At 40.2% G+C, this 23,896-nt stretch overlaps 2 protein-coding genes across 2 annotated transcripts in view; both read right to left on the reverse strand.

Annotated features, from left to right (window-relative positions):
• Window positions 1-12,538, reverse strand: part of rps6ka2 (ribosomal protein S6 kinase, polypeptide 2) — a 17,394-nt gene extending 4,856 nt beyond the window's left edge. Inside the window, 12 exon segments of the mRNA XM_070845998.1 lie at window positions 2,487-2,551; window positions 3,044-3,132; window positions 3,718-3,788; window positions 5,199-5,341; window positions 5,447-5,484; window positions 5,575-5,681; window positions 6,518-6,597; window positions 6,907-6,987; window positions 7,842-7,923; window positions 9,341-9,457; window positions 12,289-12,489; window positions 12,491-12,538. Of these exon segments, the coding sequence (XP_070702099.1) occupies window positions 2,487-2,551; window positions 3,044-3,132; window positions 3,718-3,788; window positions 5,199-5,341; window positions 5,447-5,484; window positions 5,575-5,681; window positions 6,518-6,597; window positions 6,907-6,987; window positions 7,842-7,923; window positions 9,341-9,457; window positions 12,289-12,489; window positions 12,491-12,538 (1,122 nt within the window).
• A 2,597-nt stretch (window positions 12,539-15,135) lies between these two features.
• rnaset2 (ribonuclease T2) lies at window positions 15,136-22,119 on the reverse strand. The gene is made up of 10 exons (XM_070828269.1): window positions 22,014-22,119; window positions 20,828-20,905; window positions 20,613-20,667; window positions 18,230-18,279; window positions 17,396-17,453; window positions 16,994-17,058; window positions 16,291-16,404; window positions 15,999-16,044; window positions 15,811-15,885; window positions 15,136-15,642 (listed from the first exon to the last, which is right to left on the reverse strand). Exons 2-10 carry the CDS (start codon window positions 20,896-20,898, stop codon window positions 15,421-15,423), a joined length of 756 nt encoding a protein of 251 aa, XP_070684370.1. The 5' UTR covers window positions 20,899-20,905; window positions 22,014-22,119; the 3' UTR covers window positions 15,136-15,420.
• Between the last annotated feature and the right edge of the window lie 1,777 nt (window positions 22,120-23,896).

Below are 23,896 nucleotides of genomic sequence, written 5' to 3' on the forward strand. Positions count from 1 at the left end.
CAGGAGTTGGCTTTAGTGAGGAAAAAACAAAGGCGGGCGGTGAGTTGGATTCAGGAGGTCTTCAGTGGGCGGGGACCGTCGGCCTGTCACATTATCATCGGATCCATCATGGATCATAAAGGGAGCCAAATCTTAACAGAACATTTTCACACACTTTTAAAGATGGAGCAGGAGAAAAAGAGAAGGCAGCCTTTTCTCAGAGTCTGAGGGTCTGAGGGGACACATGTTTATGTTGAAAGGACATTATAAAGTGCATTTTACATAATATGAAACCTTTAGTGTAAAAAACAAGCAAACATGGATTCTCTCCATTGAATTGCTGCTTTTAATAGTCACTGGATCCAGTTTTGTCTCACACCTCACACCAATCCAATATTGAGGCAAGTTTTGACACGTGCTAACTCAAGTTGATACAGCCAGATCTTCAAATATAATAAGAATGTGAATAACCAAATTCAATTGAAAAATAATGTTTGGCCTCAACTTATCTATAATGAAAACTCATTTTATAGACAGTGATGAAAAAGGACAATATCATATGTAATGTAATGTGATGCCAAGTGAAAACTCCCATTATATCCTGTATTTTCATTGACTTAAATGAATTACTAAGTATGACCTGCAGGTGTCCTCAGTAGTTGCCTGCTATGGACAGTCCAGCAGGCTTTCACATTAAATAACTGTGGCAGAGGACAGCAGCACTGGAGAAAGCAATGTATTTAATCTATGTTTACTGTTACCAGTGCTACACACTCTCACTTGCTATTTGACTTTTAAAGAATTCTGTCTTTACGATGCACGGCCACTGAGAGGTGAGGATGCAGATTTTGTTTGTTTTGACAGCTTTCTGGGAGAAACTCCTCAGAGATCAAGACATTAATGTTAAGACCGGAGGAGCACAGAGGAAAAGTCAAACAAGATTCTGACGGACAGCGGAGGCACCATTCCGCCTGATGCAGCACAGCCATTTAATTAGCATAGTGGGGAGGAGAACCTAAGCCTCTTATTGATAGCTTGTCTCATCAAGCCAGCAACACCATCTGTAAATGGGAAAATGTGGTGTTTGGCAGGGACGAGTAGGTAGTAATGCAGTGAGGAGTAGCAGTGAGAGCCACTGGTGAGAGCAGAGATTAGTGGGCATGCAAAGCAGATAATAGTGGATTTTGTTAGAAATGAGAGCATCACTACTCACAACAGTGGATAAACAAGTGTCACAAGCCTTCTGAACATCTCTAATAAAAAGGAATGGGCGCAACGGTGTGATCATGAGTGCTTTATATTTAGAGGGCATGATTATAAGCAATGAAACAATAAATTAGTGATTACTTTGCTGAGATTTCTGGCTGTGCAGCAAAGTCTACAGTCTCCTCTCGGCAAAGTCGTGCTGTTGCATCTAAATCTGATGAAACTACAAATGAGGGGGTTGGTTTTCCTCCTTCAAGGTTAGCAAACATTAAATCTGAGCGATTGTATTTTCATGCCACGCATTCTTATCTTATCTTTCGTTATATTAGAACGCTCTAAAATATGATCTACTAAAATATGATGAAATGTGTATGTTAAATTTAATTTTGCCTCAAAAACAATGAATGCTCAACTTCTTCTATTACCTTATTTTCTTTCTCTGATAACAAAACATTGCTGGCTGAGTCCAGTCCACAAACTGTGCGGTGCAGGAAGGATTTCTTCTTTGACCTGTATTTATTACTCGTTTACTCTTACTCGTTACTCGCACGCAACTAAAGAATAGCATAGATTTCAGAGCACGATTCAGTGGCGTTTGATGGGCTGTTTGAACAGAGGCTATGGGAAAGAGTGCTGACAGTTGACAGGAGTGCATGACAAGGTTAGATTACGATAGCACAGGTAATGTCTGTGGTCAGAACATTCAAGTGTGAGCAAGTTTTCTGTGAGAAGGGCTTTTACAGATAAGAGGATTAATTACAATAAAGTTGGGTAAGGCAGACAGAAAGGGAAGCTAGAGCTCTGCCGCTAAGCAGAATCTCATACTAAGGATGTTTAATGATTCATAATTGTGGGCAGCTTTTGCGGAAATGGATGAACAGCTGCAAGGTTTCAATGACAAGTATGGTGACCACAATGTGAGTCAGATGTGTTGTACTTAGAATAAATGTTTTTAAAACTAGCCCCGGCTACTTATCTGAATAGCGTATTACAGTACAGCTTCCAGGAAACCAATACATTTGTCACATGATAAGAAAACTACTGTCGTATTTTACAAGAAATGTCTTTGTCGTTAGTAGGACAGGGTATTTACTTACGCACCTTTTCCACATCTGTGGCTGACATACTGGCATACAGCAGACTTTGTTTCACTTCTGTATATGTACTGTGTACAGCATGTGTCTAATGCCAATGAGTATGCAAGTGTGTAATGCAATAGTCCGTCTTTCCTGAAAAAACAACAGCACATCATATCTTATAATTATGTAGACTGCAGAACACTCTTCATAAATTTTACTTACATTCCAGTCTATCGATGCAAAGAAGCGATGTCTTTTTATTTCTTCCACTCCATCTGGTCCCGCACCTATCAGTCACACAGATGGAGACAGGTGTTCATCTATTAGTCCAACAAACAGCATAGCAAAAAAAACCTGTTGATCAAAAACTAAATACAACACACAAAGAGCATGAATACAGTTATAGTTCAGGACATTTGCAATATAAATGGTATGAGTTACTATTACTATAGGGACTGTGGAAGCTGTGAAAATCATGCTGTAGCTCCAAATTTTGTTATTGTTAAAGTGATGTCTTTACAACCTTACTGCTTGCCCTGAATAGACCTGATTTGTGGAACAGTATTTTACCACATGAGGTTTAATTGCCTCATAGTAATTGACTCGGCTGTTTTTTGCAAAGTGTTGAAGATGAGTGATTTCAGCTTAGGTTGCTGCTGTCATCTGCAGCCTCATTGTCCCTAAAGCTAAGAACTAAAGAAGCACAAAAATGTAGATGTACTACCATCATTCTGAAATCATATTTGACTGTCAGTCTCCACAGTTTATGTTTACAGTACCTAGTCGATTAGCAGGGTTCCTCTTGAAGAGTGCTCTTAATAGACTCTGCACTTCAGGACTGAGGAACTGCGGCATTCCCAGCTTAGCCCTGTACATAAGACATGAAACATGTTGATGCACACACATATTTAGTCACACAATTTCTTTTTGTTTACATTGTCACAACTTTATGATTCAGTTTATCCTGGTATAACGGGATATTCTGAGTTTGGTAAATCAAGTTTCATGTAAGCAGATTATCTCGAATGAACCATAACTGAAAATTTACTGTAAGCCAAGAACTGCAAGTAGCACAGGGAAAGCGGAAGTAGATCAGAAACTTTTTTTAAAGGCAGGGTCCCCAACTTATTTTAGAGGCACTTCTTTTTATATCGGTTGAAATCCTCATAACAGCCTGACAGCAATCGATATATGAAATAGTTTGATAAAAAAAAAGAGAAAACTCTGACTGAATGAAACGTTAGTCAGGCAGCACGTTCATGTGTTGTGGGGGAGTGGCTTTTCAGGAAAGCCTGAGGGGAGGGGGTGGGATATTTTCAGTTGGATTACTTCAAAATTTTGCTACTCTTACTCGCTTCTCCAGTGTTGCAGACTCTGCCCTTAACATTAATAGGTCATCAATAAGGCTTTGAGAATAACAAGAATAAATGTTAACAGTTTGAATTGTTCTTACTTTAGAATAAGTGCCATTGTTTCCTTCCGATCTTTTCCTTGGAATGGTAATGATCCTGTCAGCATCTCAAACTGGACAACACATGATGACAATTGTCAGAGCAGATGGTAGCTGACCAATGTTAGGCAATGTTGAGGTGGACTGAATGCGAACATTTATGCACAATGCAAGCTCCATTATTTATCTGACTTCTGTTCCAAATGAATAAGACTTTCTTTAACGTGATAATGGTGACAATGGGAATTTAAACACATGTTAAAGCTATGCCTTATCGTTTTGTTAAAATTAGTGCACTATTGTATGAGCTGTTGTAATATAAAGATTTTAATAATACTGACGTGAAATGAATAAGTCTGCATAATCATGTGCAATTGTAATATTGTGTTCCAACACACATACACAGGACTTTTATTACCCTGTAACCTTAATCAGCCTCAGTGACAAAACCGCAACAACTTTAGGAAAAGTTTTACGTCTCAGAGAAAAATCCAATAACAGATAATAACAGATCTAGTAGTAGATCATAATGTGATTACAACATATCCAATAACAATTTGTCTGTACAAGCTGTTGACGAATTTGTGTTTTCTATTCAATGTTATAGTGTTTACTATAAGTCTTGCATCAGTCTGAAACAGAGAGCCTCTGTCCAACAACTGAAATACAAAAAAATACATGCAATATACCGTGACACCTTTTGTCATAATAAACAACGTCATTATTTACAGATTGAATAATTATAATATATAGAAAAATGGGTAACTTGAAGTGACTGTATGTGGCACATAAAACAACCTGATGACTTTTATGAGTAGCAACAAATTAGACACCCCTGCTGACATGCTCCACTTGTAATGGTCACAAGTACAATATCATGATGTTTTAAATAAAATGTGTTAATCGTAATTATTGATTTTTCTTCAATTACTGTTTTAAGGTATAAAACAGGCTCCTGTCACTACTGTCTGTGGTTCTCCAAAAGCTGCTCAGGCCACAGGGAGTATTTTGAAAAGTTCAGCTTTTTGTTTGCTTGCATGTTTTAATCTTTGTATATAACTAATACTAACCAAGGGCAGATAGGGGTGACACTTTTTCCTGGTGCCCTGATGTAGCTGCCAGCTGTCATGAATGTTAACCTCCCTTTCAGGATTAGTAAAATAAGCCACCAGCCTGACAAAACAAGCCGAATCCAACAGTGGAGCGATTACTGAAAGTGATGGGACCTCATCTGCCAAATATGCTAATTAAGCAGCTTTACTGTCAGAAAAAAAAGCCAAATTAAGAGACCAGTACACTGGCACATTGTCTAAGAGCTGAGTCTTTGGCACATAAGATAAAGTAAATTCATGTCTGCTGTTTTTGACAGCATGATCAGACAAAAGTTGCAAGTCAGTAGGCTAAGCAACAATGCACTCAGAGTAAAGTGCACATTAAAAGTGAAAATAGGCAAAGTTAAAGTTATGACATTAAACAGTTCTTACCATAAGTACCCCAAATGACCACCAGTCAGCACTTTGTGTGTGCCCTCTCCTGTTTACAACCTCTGGAGCCATGTACTCTATTGTTCCACAGAAGGAATATGCTCTTTTATCATGGTCAATGGCCTCCTTACTCAATCCGAAGTCTGAAACAGAGAGAAAGGGGGGAAGAGGTTAGTGGAAAGATTGATATTAGATAAAAAGACAGACGTCAGAAAGCCAGAATACTGTTAGTAGTAGGATGCACAGACCAGTTATCTTAATGTGTCCCTCTTCGTCCAGAAGAATACTGTTGGGAAAAATGAACATTAAAATCTGTAATCTGTATCATTTTGTAAAGTAAATGGATACAAAAAAATGAGCCGTCATGAGATCTTACTTTTCGGGCTTGAGGTCCCTGTAGATGATCCCCAGACTGTGTAGATGGTCCAAGGCCAGGGCCAGCTCTGCTAGGTAAAACTTCACATCCTCCTCTGTAAACATGACCTGGAACAAATACAGACATGTGGAATGCCCTCAGTAATTAGCAAATACATTAACAAAATATTCAAACATGTTTCCAAAGGTTTAAAAAGTAGCAGGAGGACTCGCGTTGGCATCTAACTCTCGATAATCAAAAAATCACGTCTCACTTTGCTGCAACATTTCCATGCCAAACGGTAGCGTATTCATTTTGATAAGCTACTCAGACTTAACTCTTCTCAAATAAGTTCATATACTTCTTTCTTGCTGTCATAACCATCTTATAAGAAACATAATACCCTTGTGGAAGTTCTTAAGTATTATTATGAGTCTATTGGTGGCACTAAAGTGCACTTTTTTCATGTCTCTTGAAACAGTAAAAAAAACTGCTTTGTTTCTGTCTTTGTTCCTTTGTTTCTTTGGTCAATTAGTCGGTAAGTTCATTCCTTTGTTCTTTCTCCACTTTAGAATAAGTTATCTCTGGTTTGCAGTACAAAAGTCAAAAATAGCTCCCCAATGCAGCAAAAACACTAATTGGTTCAGATGTTTAGGTCTTAATGGAAAAACAAAATAAAACTGCGCTTATCTTTTAAAGACTTTACCCAGAAAAAACACAGCTCACCACCGCCGACACACTTGTGTGGCCTTTGTTTACTGATGATGCAACAGCATGAAAGTAACAGAGGCGAGGGACACATCAACACAGCGCTCACTGGGAGAATGTTGGCAGGAACATTCACTCCTGGTTATTCTGCATCAGTGTTATACAGCCCATAACAGGCTGGGAAATGTAAAGGCTTGTAATTATTTTAGAATAGATGAGAAAAAAAAGCCAGCGACCTTCTCAGGAGAAAACCTACCTCCTTTGACAGGCGAGTGAAAAGGTCTCCTCCTCGAAGGAAGTCTAGGATCAGATACAGCTTTCCTTCTGTCTGGAAGGCTTACACACACACACACACACACACACACACAAGTTACACAACACATACTGATGCTATATAGCTGTTTGGGGGCTGTATTGTGTTCTGTGTTATTTTGAGGATGTCATAGAAAGGATGTTTATTGTACACACTCAGCCTCTACAGTATTGTAGCTCCCAGTACATATCGACGAGTTTGACATTGAGAAGTTATTTAAAGCTCCTTCTCTGCTTTTCTCTTGTCAAAAAGTGTATTTCAATGCTTGATACTGGAATACACTGGATATTCAGAGGAACAGATACTCAAATCAACGTAACAGTCAGACTTACCATAGTGCAGTTTGACTATAAATGGATGGTTCACTTCTGCCAGAATGTCTCTTTCCATTTTAGACCGGACACGATCCCGAACTGAGGACACAGTGGAAGAAGAAGAATTTTTTAATAACATAATATTCACTGATTTCTATCTGTGTGCAGATAGATCACAACAACCCTCTAATACTGAGAGTGGGTTTTCTGCAGGATGAAACTGCATTTACTTGATTGGAAAATGTAAATTGGTGGCCCTGTCCTATAGCGCATGGGAAACTACAATAACACGGTTATTGCGGCATCTGTCTCCTTGACGGGATGCGACCATAACTATTTAAATTCCAGGGGTTCAGGTTAAGAGGATTAAGGCTTGTACAAAGACACTAAATCAGCACATGACATCTCAAACTGCTTTTACAGTGCATCCTCGTTTACAATAATCCCATTCCACGCAAAACAGTTTATCTGTATTAAAAGTACAAACTAACCTCTTTTACCCCAAATCCTCCTGAATGTAGGGCACTGAGAACTCTGGCAGTCTTATATCTCTTGTCATTCCTGTGCATGACCAATATTAATCTTAACAAATTAGGACTCAGTGCCCAATATAGAACAAAGTTGTTATTGCAACGTAATGTGCCTCAGATTTGGTATTTTATTCAATTTTTGGATGCTACAGACACATAAATACGTTAAACCACAGTAATTACACAGCAAGTGCTACTTGAACCAGGAATCCGTTTTGTAATACTTTCAATCCTTTGCCTCTCAATTTTATATATGAGGGTTTAAAAAAAAAAAAAAGATTATCACATTTGTATTTATTTCTGAATATCAAGATTTCTCTGGTGTTCAGAAATGGATGCATGTCTGATAATAATAATAAATAAAATAATTCAATATAAAATGTATCTATATGCAATATAAATCAGTCTCCTTTTCATTTTTACCTTTCAGTGTGGCCTTCTTCAGGACCTTCATGGCATACAGCTGTCCTCTGTCCACTCCTCTGATCTTCCTCACCAGAAATACCTGGAATCATCACCATCATCATGACACGCACTATTTTGTGTGATTTTAAATAGTTATTTCAACACAAAAGACCTTTTGTAGCAGCATTAGGTAGAAATGACAACGAAAGTAGGAAGTATATTGAATTTGCATGCAAGTGTTGCTGACAGCAGAAACAGTTTCAGTAACACAATAGAGAACCACACTCGTCTCATTTTTCACCAACTCTCATCCATAATTCATAGTCTACCAAACCGAGGCAAGTGCCAGTCACCATTACGTTTCATAAAATATTCACATATATGCTGCTTCACTGTGATAGAGACAAAAGCTACGATTTGCACGTGGCTGCCAAATACTAATTCAGTGTGTGCATAGTGGGCCACGCAAACATGCTAACCAGGCCACACGGCGACCTGACAACATGACCTCCTGTGCCTGCCTGTGGCTTTGGAAAAAGCATCCACCCGCCAACATCTGCTGCGGTTTCATGTGTGCCCCATGCAGACGTCTAATCTACTGTAACACGGGCGATGCAACGGGCCTTTACTAATCTAAATAAACTCACTGACCTGTGGCATGAGTTGTCATGCAGCTAATCTAGAAAGAATTGAAAATGGGTGGCTTATCATAGGCAAATGATGACTGGTATAGCACTGACAATGCAAACACAAACTATATGGCCAAAAGAAGGCAGACACCCCATTCCACAACCTTCTGTGCATTTTTTGTCTGGGTCAACCCCCTTGCTTCCAGTTAGGGGGAATCATAATACTACAGTATACAATATTTAACAGTGCATTCTTATTTTCGGGCCGCAGTGAGAAACGCTCTTCCCTGTTTCAGCTGACAATGCTCCCGTGCACAAAGACTCATACATGCTCATAAACAAATGGGTTTCCTAGTTCGGTGGATGGTGGATGAACTCGACTGTCCTGAATAAAGCCAAAACCTCAACCCCATCCAAAACCATTAGATGAAATACAATGCTGACTGCAAGCCAGGCCATATTGCCCAACATCAGTGTCTGACTTTAATGCTATTGTGTCTGCGCGAGAACAAATCCCTACAGTCCTGGAAAGACTTCCCAGAGGAGCGGAGGCTATTATTGCAGCATATTAACGCTCATGCTTTTGGAATGAGTGTGCACACACTTTTGGCATTTTAGTGTATGTGTCCAGTCCAGATATTCTCATGAAACTGCTGAGGTCACATCTTACAGACAATCGAAGTGGTGTTAAAAATACAAACGGTGGTCTGGGGTCAGCCTGGCATGCAGACAAAGCCTGCAGATAGTACTCAACAGTGGGCTTGGTATCACCATTACTCTGATTTAGATTTGGGATTCAGAGAAACTTTCTCTCAAATTTCCTTTGCATGGCTTGTTGTTTGAGATATTCAGATCTCGATGGTTATGGTTAACATTTGCATCCAGTACCTTTCCATAGGAGCCCTGTCCCAGCACTTTGAGCAGCTGGAACTGAGAAGGATCTGCTTTCTCACAACCCTCCTTAACATGGTGGCTGATGTCAATCTCTTTAAGTATGCTGTCATCCTGGGGAAAGACAGACGCATGTCACTCTTAACATGTCATTTATATTCTTATAAATACAGAGAGAGAGAGGACAGAGAAGCTGAGAAAAGGACTGAGGAAAAAAGAATGACATCTGTCAGGTGAGGCATGGACAACATGAGATGAATGACATTTTACAATATCTCAGCAGTTATGAAATACAGTTCATTCACATTGAGGAAACAGAACCCAAAAAATACTGTAAATCTCTCTTATAAATACACAGATGAAGACAGGTGGTTATTCATGAGCCGTTATGTGGTTATTCACGAGCCATTATGCAGTGATGCATAGTCTAAGCTGCCTTTTTCAGCCTATTCAGTCTGCTCAGTGAAGCAAATGATCCACTGCAAACCTGAGGCATGGCTGAGCTTGGTCAGTGTGGCAATATATTGTAATTCTGTATAGCTGTCAGTGTCATTTAGAAGTTAAGAGCTTTACATCCCTCTTTCAATGAAGTATGACACACTAACAGGAGTTAGTAAATCTAGAAAGGTGAGGTAGTCATATAAGGTAGGTACTTTTGATAGCTTCCCCATGTCACTGGGAAATTCTCATGAGCAGCTTGACATTGTTGAGAAATGGTAAAAATAGTTGTAACACTGGTGGCATATCCATGTGCACATTTACTAAACATGCACATGCTGATAAAATCATTTATCTGTCTCTGTGCGCACTGCGCTGAAATAAAGATTTCTCTGTTCTCTTTGTTTTTGTGTGTCTCCACACATTTGCATACAGATTAGCATTAAAGTTTCTAAAAATGTGGCTCGTAGTCAAGCTAAAGCTTTATTAACATAATATGCTGTGTGAAATAGTAGATATTTCACTGTCTAGTCTTCAACGCGCCTGCCACTGCCAGAACATTTTTGAGGCCTTATTAGGATTAAGTCAACAGAATATATAATGTTTCTAAAATGGCATGAGATCTAGCCCTCTATTTGGAATTAGAGTGACTCAAAGTCCATATGTAGCTAAAAATAATCAAACTGTCACATAGATCTGTTTCTGCTAAGACTGCAAGTTCTTTGATGCCATGTCTGAGTGTTATTGAGTCTGTGAACAACACGGCACATTTGTTTTCCTATTACAGTTTACTCTAATCAAAGCATGCAGCAAAGCAAGTCATTATGCCTCAAATTCAGCCTTCAAAATCATTTTTTATTACAACAAGAAAACCATGTCCAGAGTAGTTTCCCTTGTATCAGGAATTTTGTAGAGTCAGAATCTCTGGATTGATGCTCCTGTATCAAGAACATCTCAGAAAATCGAAACAGATTCAGACCAGAAACAGCTGAAATGATCCCACGATATCGGCAAGTCCTTTTGCTATTCAACATGGAGATAATTACTAAAGCTTTGTTGGCAGTCTAGACCCTAAAGAAAGTGTAGAACCAGGCAAAGCCACACATTCATCCTCAGTGATACAAAGGAGGAAACAAACCTGACAGCATAGCAACAGCGCAGATCCCCACCCCACATGAACCCACACAGTGATGTGAAAGGATTTTCTATCACAATATTTTACACTTGCTTTAACTCAATTTTCACATCAGACTTTGTGCAAGTGCCCAAAAATAATTTGAGGCTCCAATTCCAGTATGTGGAACTGTATCAAATTATAGTGATTAATGAGGTAATCCATCATGCATAACGCTGAATGAATAAGCATTTGAACACAATATTAATATGAGATGGCTTTATTCTAAGCACTGCGCATGTGAGGTAGGGTTTGCACTGTGAGTGTAACCACACGCCTGTCTGCGAGTGTAACACATTTGGGGTTCAAAGGTGTTTAAATAGCTGTGATGTCAAAAATTGTGGTGTGGCTTGAAGTGTGACACGCTGGGAAGTTTCAGCCCTGCAGCAACATGATTGACGCAAATCAGCCAGAAGGAAACAGATTCAAGGCCTCTTAACGGGCTTCTGAGATGCTGATGTGTAGCTGACCCTGAACTTTGACCTTCGCAAGAGAAAGGGGAGGGAGGGGAGGGGAGGGAGGGGAGGTGGTGAAAGGAGAACTTCCCCACACAGAGCATCAAAGCATCACCTTACATAGATATGGACAGTTCGCCAAACATGTCAGCAAACACCAGCAGACGTTTGACAGGAAGAGACACTAACAGTCACACGAACAGAGTAGAGAGTCTGTCAGGTCGATTCATCAGCAGTCACAACAACACAACCCAGAGGAGAGGAGGGGATTTTATTTTCTATTTATATCTCAAGCATACAGGTAGATGTGCTGCAAACAGCACCCTGCCTCTCTCTCTCCCCTGCTGGTTTGTTTGGGCTATAAATAGATCCCCACTGCTGTGGCCCTCCACTGAATCAATCTGTCTGTATCCATTTGTCTATCAACCTGTCTGCCTCCCTGCTTGTTTGCCTGTTAGCGTTTCTGTCCGTTTCACTGTATATCCATTATCCATAGCCTCTCTCTCTCTCTCTCTCAAGCCTCTCTCTTAGTCAAAACACAGTGTCTGCCCCTCTGCCTTCTGGATGCGTGACAGACACGCACAGCAACAGCTGTACGGATGCTGCAAAGACTCCTGGTCCACTCCACAACATGCCAAATAACACACGTTCCTCTCCCTACTGCACACCTACTGCTCACACATCCTCCTCGGCTGTGGAGACCACACAGCTGCTGCTTTCTTCTCGGGGGTTTTGGCCTTTATTCATACAAAACGCACACGCATGGTGCAACCGGGATGCAATCGCCCCCCCCCCTCCCTCCAGCACATGCAGACTCACACATATGCACTAATCTCTTGTTGACAGAAGTTTGCGCCGCTCCTGGGTGGCTGACTGACCTCTAGCTGACAGAAGCCCGTGCTGTTCTTGTTCCTCGCTGCCTTGTTCTTCAGGTAGATAGAAAACCATCTCCGCACTGTGAATTTTCGCGTGCTGGTATCCATGGCAATGGGCAGACATGTGCATCTATCCCATAATGATGAACATCTCCCTGCAGGAGGTGCAAAGGTAGAGATGCAGAAACAGAGCTTTTTTTTTTTTTTTTTTTTTTGGTTATCTATTTGTCCCGCAGTTCATCCATCGGCCCATCCTCAATGCAGTGGTCGCTTTTTACTGTTCCCATCCTTCACACTGGCCGCTCGTCTGTCCGGTGGGTTTCGAGCCTGTCGTCCCCCCTCCCTCCCTCAGTCTCTCAGCTGCAGTGGACGGCAGGAAGAACGCAGTCAGAGTTGTAGGAGAGCCGCTAATCTACGCAGACAGGCTGACGGACGGACGGGGCAGGTGCTGCTGCTGCTGCTACTGCTGGCTCTGGGATTGTCTTGTTTTGCAGCGCGCACGCTGCATGAGGCTGCAGGGAGAGGTGACGAATAAATCTGTTCCGCTGAATCAGGAGAGGTGTGTGTGAGCTCCCTCTTCACATCACTGCCTGAGCGTGCGCGCGCGCGCGTGTGTGTGTGTGTTCATCCCCTGCTCCCTCCCCTCCTCTCTCGCTCTCTCTCTCTCTCTCTCTCTCTCTCTCTGCAGAACAAGGGATTGTCACCAGTCACATTGTGTGCCGGCGAGCTCCCCTCCATCCCTCCCTCCCTCCCTGCTCCTGCCCCTCACCTCCCTCTCCGTTTCTCCCACCAGCGTACAGCAACAGCTGGTGAGGTCACATGGTGTAACCCAGCCACCTCGCTCTGCCTCCCCCTCTTCCTCTGTCCCCTCTCCTTTGCTCCTGCGTGACAAGAACACGCACGGATACAGACAGAATAAAAAATGATGACACATGATAAAATAAAGTAGAATGTAGCAGCACGACCACCAGTGTGTGTGTGTGTGTGTGTGTGTGTGTGTGTGTGTGTGTGTGTGTGTGTGTGTGTGATGTGGAAAACAGTGTGGCTCAGATTCAGTGACATTACATCAGAATTCAATTAAATCTGAGGACAGCAATCAATGTTACAATCAATAATGATGACAGAGGCAAGGACAGCAATCACTCAGAGTACAGCCTGATCTGGTTGATCACTGGCCATGGGTGTGTGTGTGTGTGTGTGTGTGTAGGTGCTTGGATCTGTCACATCAGCAGCTTTGCAGAACTGCAGTGTTACATAACCAGAGACAGAGGGAGAGAGAGGTAGAGAGGTGGAAATAGAGACCAGGGGAAATGGGAGAGATGGGGTGGGGCTTTATTAGATGGAAGCAGGGGGTAAATCAGGACTGTTGCTCCACCTGGATCAAGAGTCTGTGGCTGACCTGGGCTGTGAGATTTTCTAAATTAAGGTTTAAATTCATCAGCAGGGGCAATTCACCTCAAACGCTCAAATCATGATCCCCAAACTTGGAACGCTACTAAAAACAGAGCTCATAGTGCGTGTTTTCATGTGTTTGACAGGATTTGGAAGACATTTAGAACATAGCTGGCACATAGTTTCAGCGTATTTTAGCACTATTGAAAGTGTAATCAGATGCATTCAGTCTGTCTGCTGTGCTCCGTTGTGGGAGGAGACTCGGGATTATGGACTGGTGTCTTTGTCCTGGTGGGATTATGGCTCTGTAAGGTGATCACGACATTAATATTCATACATGCTGAGGAGATATGGACGCAGACATGTATAAATATAGTGCCATTACAAAGCTACTTCAAACTACATGAGTAGACAGATACGGTAAGAAGTTACGATGCCACCCTGACAACCACTGTTTTCACCTGCTGATCCCAGATTTATTCATCAAGTTCCATTTACGGCTTGTTTCAATTTCAACCATCAATTACACTAATTAAAACTGCAAATATTTAATCTATATTGCATGTTACATAATGACACTGGTGATTAGAGGGAGATTGACTACATATTGAACGCTTTATTGACATTTAAAAAATGACAGTACGAATGTTAATTTCACACCACAGCATTTATCTACTGTAGCTGTAATTACAGCAATCATTTACATTTCAGACAAACAGCACCAATTGAAACAAGTCATTGTACAAATCAGTTTGGGGTTATATAGTGTTTACATATAACATAAAACAAAACGTGCTACAGTACCTGTGGCAGAAACAGTGCACACTGAACTTGTGACTGACATCTGCAGTAATGTATTGTGTTTGGGGTGTGTGTTGAGTTTTTGGTCTTGTACCTACTAAAAATGAACAATGTGGAAGAAACTAAAGAATTATACACCATTTACTTTCCAGTCAACACACGATGCATAGAACAACAGTTCTAACAGTTCTCTTTTAGCAACACAGACTCAGACCTAACCAGGCCCGCAGTATAGCATTGAATGCTGGCTTATTTACTTGGCAAACATCAGAAGGTAGCTAATAATAACTACCACTGGTTTATAGCGGCTTAAAGATGTAGATGGTGTAGCAAAGCAGCCCCTAAACAAAACAAAACTAAATATCTTGTGCAAAAAGAGAGGGCACTTAATAGGTGGCACACAAGCACACGGATGTGGTATAAAAGAGTCACAAATGATGCACCAGAGGTTGACATATACACAGTCAGTGACATGAGGTAAAAGTCACCTGCTAACCTGACAAAAGGCTACAGCAAATACACTGCCCGTCTTCTCCGCTGCCTGCCCTGAACTCACCACGATGCCCTCTGTTGTGTCTGTGGATCAGATTCATCCACTAGTAAGGGTCAGGAAGGGACATAATTCCATTAAAGCACTAAGTAGTAGTGGTGTGTATGTGTGTGTATGTGTGTGTGTGTGTGTGTGTGTGTCCTGGTTTTGTAGGATATAAAAAGAATGATGCACTTAGAGGTGATTTCTACCTGTAGTCCCTGTCACAGCCAAAACGTTTTCAAACCGCACTGATTGTGAGGCTATTTTAGACATACATTATAATAATTACGGCTATGATTGTTATGAAGCCTGAGAAAAACAAGATGATAATTCAGCGTGTGCATGGATTCTAAATTACAATACATTTGACTAATCTATTTGTCTGCATGTCTTTGTGTGTAGTGTGCGTTTCAGTGCAGTCTGTGCGTGTGTGTGAGTTGTGGAAGTGGTGGGTAGTAAACTGGCGTGACATGATCACACACACTGAACCCTGAGGCCTTGTCAAAAGCGATGAAATTGTCCCCGTTTCCCTCGTACATTGCTTCCATGGTAAACTGTTTCTCGCAGTCCAGGAGGGTGAAGTCGGGGCCGAAACAGATCTCAATCTGCCCCAAAACCTGAACATCAGCGTTCTGTCAAACACAAGAACACACAATTTAACAACCCAACAGACCATCAGGTCATATTTGAAACATACAGGGACACCTGGCATGAAAAAATAGGACTGTGCAAAACACAAACAACAAATTATATATATATATATATATATTCATTATTTGAATGAAATGAGGTGTTCATACCTTTGATGGATGGATACATTGGATCTTAGGTTTGACGCCGTAGAAGTTCTCTATGGCTCCTTCAATCTGTGGAAACTACACACAGGCACATGGGGAGCAGTGAGGAGACGCTTTCATGCCACAGATTACTACCAGTGTTTGATGTTTTAATATAGCATAATTTGGCATTAAAATATAACTAAACCTACTGTGTAGTATTTTTCTGAAGGGGTGATGTCAAACTTCTTCAGGATGCTACAGGAACAGAAACACAGATTTCTGTTTGAGGCTTTGAGGTGTTGATGCTTTAGTGACTTACACTAAGTATACAGCAGTAGTACGCTCCTGTGAATTAGTCGGCGGACAGCAAACATGCGAGGGAAATAGGAACATCAAAGCAAAATCTAAGAACTACAAAATGACACATTGTGACAAAGGAGCTGTGTGTGTGTGTGTGTGTGTGTGTGTGTGTGTGTGTGTGTGTGTGCACATGTGCTGTACCTGTCCAAATCCACTTTATGGTACAGTTCCAGTGCCTTGCTGAAATATTTGTGTTGACTATTCAGAGAAGCTGCTCTGGCTGCACATGTGCCGTGCTTGTGCCACTCATACTTCCTGTTGATACAGACAGACAATCATGTAGCAATGGCTTTTACTATTATCATGTTCAAATAGGTACTTGGGAGCACACTACATGAACACGCTAATCTCACATTGGTCAATGATGACTGATCTAAATGTGAGGCGCCTCCACTGGTCAAAAACAGGGAGGTATTTAACCAAATATCTTGTGGTGGGGGTTTAGGATCCAAATCTGTTGCCCCTTGACTAAGCCTTGTCAGGTCAACCACAGTTATATCTCTATGGTTTATCTCGAATAGCCAGACCAGGCTTGTTTGTATTTCCTTAAACCAATCACAGTCGTAACAAAAGCTGGTAAACGATAAATATCTGAGCACAGTGTGTTGGACAACACCTGCTTGACACTACATCTTGTATTACCTTGTATTATAGCGTATTACCAGCCTAATAGAGATATTATATGACAGAAAATTGCTGTCACAGAAAAAACAGATCACCCACAAGGAGAAAAAAAATATTGCTAGTACGGTACAATAGAATATAAAACTAAAATAACCCTACTTAAAGAGTGTCATACACAGACTGACAGACGTAGAAATAGAAGGATTGATTGATGCTATACCAGAATCCAGAAGACAAGGGGTTAAGCAAGTCGGGCCAACTCTTCTTCATGTCTGGAAGCAGGTCCTGAAAACAACACCCAAAAACAGATTTACTTCATTGGTCAGTGTACCAACGGTGGAAAAGGAGGAGAAAATCATTCATTTACCTTTAAAATCTGTCTAGGTTTTGTCTGCTTTACATTAAAAGAGCTTCTAATCTAGATGTTCTGAAGACTTAAGTATTCGCCTGTTTCTTCTTTACCCCGCCGGTTGTCATTGTGTGACCTGGTGTCTACTTATGCTCTCTCTCATTAACTGAAATTACTACTAATCTAACAATTAAACACAGAGCAAAAAGAAGTTAGATTACTTTAATGAATTTTACACTAAGTTATAAAGACACAATCTGAATGGTGTTGTACCTCTATTTGGGAAGAGTTGAAATGCCACGATGAATTGCAGTTAATCCCTTTATCTGGCCTAGTAAAGAGAAAGATTTACAATATTAGATATTTCACTAATATAACAGGTGACAGGACGGAGAAGAGAGTGGACTTCATCTAAGAATTTTAAAGAGTACATCATCAGGTGCCTCCCTCTCCTTCAAAGTCCCTCCCCACAGAGGAGGCCGTCAAAAGCACACACACGCCAACCATGGCAACTGTGGAAGCCAGATATGATGGTGTCCACAATGGCAACACTGCAGGGCCACTTAGCTCCGGGTAACGGGCGGGAGATTGTGAGCCAGTCCACTGTGGAAGCCCTGGGCAGCCGGCAGGACCTGGTTCACAATCTCCCAGGAGCCTCAAGGCTCCTGCCCGCTGCTCGTTGGCAATCCCTAGACTTTGAATTCCGCCAATGTTCCCTCCCACATTATGACATTTCAAAAGCCCATCCACAGAGCTTTAACCTTTGTTAGTCACTCACAGAGAGAAAAAATGTGGTGGTGAAAACAAGTATGACAACCAAGCAACAATGACCGATTGGAGGACGTGCTTTGCCATGCATTCCTCCAAGTAGAAAATCATAGTCACTTACATATGTAGGTCAGTGGCGAACATGTAATGAATCTCTTTGAATCATTTTTAATACTTCTTATACTGTACATTTTTAATATGTTGTAATAACAGACATTTTCAGACAACACAGTTAGTATTAACCGTTTCTCAATGGTAGTAATACCTAACAGGTAGTTGTTAAGCAACATTTGCCACACTGATAAAGAAAAGGACACACTCCTATACACAAACACATACCAGAGTCCATGTAGTGTCCAGAAGCTAATGTTGGGATGACAGTGTTCCATCTGAAATGTATATTAAAAAAAATAGTATTGTTATTCCAGCTGGACACAGAAACCTAATACTTAATTCTGTTTTTAGTGATTAATATTCACTAATAGTCAGCTGGCAGTGTCTCTTTGAGCTGAACCACAAACATCTGTCAGAAATGGTTACAATAAAAATGGCTGAAATGAACACAAAGCTAATTATGGACAGTAGCTACTAGGGCTGCAAATAGTCATTATTTCTATAAGCGACATATTACGTACGTTATTCATGTATTATTACATAAGTTAAGATCATTGTTTTGTTCTTAGATAAAGAGATTCAGTGTTTGATTTCAGACATATCAAACATAAAATATGCTGAAAATCTCACTGATTGCAGCCCAAAGAGATTATATTCAACAACCCAAACGCAAAGGTATTATTAATTAAGCATTAAAGGACCATTGTTCAGTGTTTGTACTTGATAAAAAAGACTGAAGCCAACTAATGTAATGTGCCATCACATTATAAATGCACTGTGTCTTGCATAGTGTATTTAAGTTGCCAACCACCTAAATTAAAAAGTTATTCCTTTTCCAACTGAGGAAAAAAAAAAATCACAGTATTGAGTGGAAAGGGGAACAGCAGCAATAATGTGGCTTTGCAGTTAAAGATCTTCATATATATATATATATATATATATATATATATATATATATATATATATATATATATATACATACACACAATATATATACACACACACACACACAATATATATTATATATATATAATATATATATATTATACACATATATAATATATATATTATATACATATATATATACACACACACAATATATATATACAATATATATATATATATATATAGATATAGATATAGATAGAGAGAGAGAGAGAGAATATTTCCTCTGAGTCTTGGTGTGTCTTCATTTCTAGAATTCTTCCCAAAATTGCCTTGATATGATCATCTACTGAAAATAGAAGCTTTTTCAATCATTAAGCGAAGTGAGACCTAGCGCAAACAAAAAGCAAAAAACTTCTGCCCCAAACAGACACTTGTCATACCAAGACAACAAACCTTCACTTCTGACAAACACGGCTTGGCATAATGCTACAAAGGTTCTAAGGTTCTAAGGAGAGCATAACAGGAAAGTGTGGTCAAGAAGCACAATGTCAGTTTGAAACTGCATCCTCACACGAGTGTTGCCACACACTGCTGACACACAGCCAGTCTCATGACTGGCTTAGACAGCACATGATATTCAAGGATTAAATGTTGACTCAGTGACACAATATATAGGTAACATTCAGGGGCAATATAAGAGGGCGACATTACGTTAAAATGGATGTGATTATGTTATTAAACAGTTTATCGTAGTTGATAAATAAATATAATCAATCCAAATTACCCTCAATTTGTCAGCATACACTTAACTAACTCTTGATCTAATCCTATACACAGTATCCTGGAGGCCATGACTGATTACACTCCCTCTTTGCAATTCTACCCTGTTAGTTGCATTCATCTTTGTTGTTGCAGCTCAGCTTATAGATAAGGTTAATGCTGGACTAAGAATGCAATGCTACATATGCATATCCTTCGGCTGTGGCTCAGAGGCAGAGGGGGACGTCCATCTATCAGAAGGTCGGCGGTTCGATCCCCGGCTCCTCTGAGTCAGCATGTCGAAGTGTCCTTGGGCAAGAACACTGAACCCCAACTTGCTCCCAGTGTGTGAATGTGTGTGAGAGAATACTCCCTCCTGTATGAATCATGTGTGAATGGGTGAATATGGATGTGATGTAAAAGCGCTCAGAGTAGTCGAAATGACTAGAAAGGCGCTACACAAATACAGACCATTTACATTTAAGTTTAGTGAGCAACGATCTTGACAACACTGTCACAATCGAAAACCTGACTCATCAACCACAGGCTGCTGACAGCGTAGATGGAGTAACACATGAGTGAAGTAAAAGACATTAACATTAATATTTATATCAATATTATTAATATTATTACTTTTTTTTTTTAAAGGGACCTTTCAACCAACCTCCTCTTATTCTACAAATGAAAGAATAACAGAAGTGTATTTGAATTGGCCCAATGAATTTTTCACAGCAGCCATTTTTAATTCTCTTAGTAGGAAAAGCACAGGGGTTACTAGTTACATTAACGATGGCTCCTTGCTATTCAAGCAGTTTAATGGTGATCATTAATTTTATTGAGTACACCTGTACAGCTTTCCCTACTGTGCTGTATATGACAAATTGTGTTGTGTGAAAAAGCCCTACTGCATCTTTAAAAAGCTCAAAATGTTGAGGAAAAAAAAAGATAAGAAGAAACTCACACTGCAGAAGGTGCTTGGCCAGTGGTGGGTCAGGATCAGTTTGGTCCACATGTGTCTGAAATACACACTTTCCTTAGTGAAGTATAGCCGATTATCTATTTTGAGCTTTATGATAATTTAACAAACATACAAATAAAGAGGTAGAAAATTGCGAGATTCATTTGATTTCATTATCTTCATCTATACATAACAGTATATCATTTTGCTGTACTTACGGAGGTGAAATCACAAAGGCTGAGGACAGGGCTGCTGCCAGGCACAGCAGAAGGGGAGAGTCGAGCCTCATGTCTGACCTAAAATATGACAATAGATTCGTCATGTAACAGTTGCTTTTATCCAGAACTTGGTACAGAGTCAGCTCAGGTTCCTGTAACATCCACAGGACAACAACTATAAACAGCAACCGTGTAGAACTGGTCAAAACATCTGTGTCTGTGGAGCATTAATGCCTTATCATCAAAGCTAATTCCAATAATAATAGATTGAAACCATGTATTGCAAAAAGTGTTAGACTGGAACAATAAGCAAGAGGAACAGGCACATGTGCACAGTGACCGACAAAAGGAGAAAAACAGGTTGTGGCTTTAAATGGGGGAAGTAAGTGGTAATGCAGACCTCATGTGACAAGTTAATTAGGCAATCAATAAAAACCTTAAACACAGCAAATTCTCCCTAAAATATACATAAAATACATTTGAAACTTCATGCCTGCACAAACATAACTTCTGCATACAGTACCCTAATGCTAAATCCCATCTATCATGGAGGAGACAACTGGTTTAATGATAATGATAAAAAATAATGTCAGTGTTACAACACAAATAAGAGAGATTATCACAGGATAACGTTAGATATCTCTCAAACCGGGCTAAAATGTGCAGTTCTGTGTTATAACTCAGGCTAAAGATCCCCACTGTCCTGATGCAGCTGTCAGGTTTGGGGCAACACACCACCAGGCAAGTTCTGTGAAAAAAGCCCCTCTACAAGCAGCACAGTCAGCAACGAAGCCACAGATTCACCTGAACTCACCAGCTGCCTTTACGGTGCAGTAGGGAAAAAAAGGGGGTAACTCGGATATAAAAACAACTTGCATGTTTATCTGAAAGACGTTTCAGAGAAAAGTTAGTCCTTTCCTGGTCCTGGTCGAAAAGTACACAACTAAACACTGAACTGAAGCTGTGGCGACAGATAACAAGAGAGAAACGTTTTTCTGTAGCGTTACTTATCATTAACTTGCAGTAGTATCTAAATGAGATAATGTCGGCAGCTGGACGTTAAGTTACACATTAGCAGCTAGTGTAAACCTACCGAGTATCCAGTCAGTGTGAAACTGACTTCAGTTTAACAGTTTAACTTTAACAAATTTTACTTTAAACAAATGTACGTTTAAACTGGTCTCACCTTGTCCCGGATATGTTGCAACAGACGCCGTGCAGTGTGTCATTAAGGTTAGTTCATTAAGGTTAGTGCATTTCACTGCGCTCAGTACTGGTAAACAGTCTATTATGTCCGCCTCACTACCTGACTGCCTCTGCAGCCAATCGTGAGCGACGTCGTTATCATACGTCAGCACGTGGCAGGCTAGGAAGGGTGGCTTGATTTATGGTTCGGCTCAGGCCGGCTGCTCCTCCTGCCGGAGCCCTGTTGTGTTAACTTGAAACCAGGTTTGGTTAGGTGAAAGTGTACAAGCGTCCCTTTGAAGACAGCGTGCATTACAGTTCTTGTCACAATTTGTGTCATGTTACAGAATTATTATTGAATAATTGCAACGTCATGACCTCTGGAGAGTAGTTCATAGATAAGGGGGGTAAATTAAAGACAATAATAATCACACTCCACCACAAAGACATTCATGGATAGTAATGTTTATTGTGTGTTAAAGTCAAATTTGACTGATTGACAGTACTCCAACAAAAGTACATTCTAATAAACACAGTTTTAATGATTTGGGGTCACAGGGGGTAGACAACGCCTGATGAGCAACAGCATTTCTGAAATTTGGAAGCTGTGTCAACAAAGTGTGTCAACAGAAAATATCAGTTTGACATTGCATTCACCAAAAACTGCTTAATCTGTAGTCAGTTATATTGACACAGTGTTCAACAACCAAACAGCACAAAATAAATGATTCATATGTTTTCACTGGGTGTTCACACAAACAGTTGGACTATGCTCACAACAAGCTGGGGTTTTACTGGATATCTCCATTGTTACTGTGTGCATGAATGTCTTCACAGCTACAGTTTTTGGCAAGATGCCATCCTCTTCGCCTTTAAGCTCTACAGAGATAATGTGACCCAAACAGAGGTTTACAAACCCAGAATGAACACACTGTAGCTAATGGAAAGCAACAGTTGATGTAATTTTCTGTCAAAATACGATAAATCCTTAATGAATAAAATACTTAAGTGCACTTGATGAGTATAGTTGTTTGTACAGTTTTTTTTTTCCTGCAGAGATTGGTGTATCCTAAATAATCTAATTAGAGAAACAGTCAACTAAAGATTGAAGACAAATACTCAGTGAGACGTTTCCTTTTGTAAAGTGCTCTGTACTAACAATTCATAATTTAAAGTTAATCGGACAGGCCTGACTTATTAAATGTCTGAGGTGCCCAGGGGTGCCTTTTAAATAATGACTCATTATAAGCTTATGTGTAAAATTAAGTATGTCAGGAGACTAAAATGAAAGAATAAGTCATCTTGCTGTACCTTCAGGGGCTACACTGTCAATGAGTGTTGCCAGGAATAGTCACAATTTCATCATATCCTGATTTTCTATTTATTCTATTGTTTTTTTTCTTTTGTTTCTATTTTGATTTTAAGGTACTCATGTTATTGGTCATTTAGTATTTATTCGCTGTGTTTTTGAAGTGTACATGTATTTTATGTTTTGCTCCCACTGCTGCACAACTAATTGCCCCATTGGGGACAAATAAAGTGATTGATTGATTGATCCTATCGGAAGAAGCAGAGATTGATTAAACAATAAAACTGTATGTATATGTTCAGTTCTTTTTTATTTCAGTGCAATCTCTTTCTCAATTCCACTTGTTGAAGATTTAACACCACCTCATCCCCCCGGAGCCCCGGCTTACCATCGTCTTGCTGTCAGCCAGCAACATAATGTGCTAAAGTTATCACTAAGCTTTGGTTACAGAGTGTGCTACCACATGACCAACAGAGGGCTCTTTTGAACCACAGATGGACATCAGGTCTGTTTTTACCTCACTCACACACACACACACACACACACACACACACACACACACACACACACACACA

Source organism: Pempheris klunzingeri, chromosome 1 (assembly GCF_042242105.1).
Source record: "Pempheris klunzingeri isolate RE-2024b chromosome 1, fPemKlu1.hap1, whole genome shotgun sequence".
Lineage (NCBI taxonomy): Eukaryota > Metazoa > Chordata > Actinopteri > Acropomatiformes > Pempheridae > Pempheris > Pempheris klunzingeri.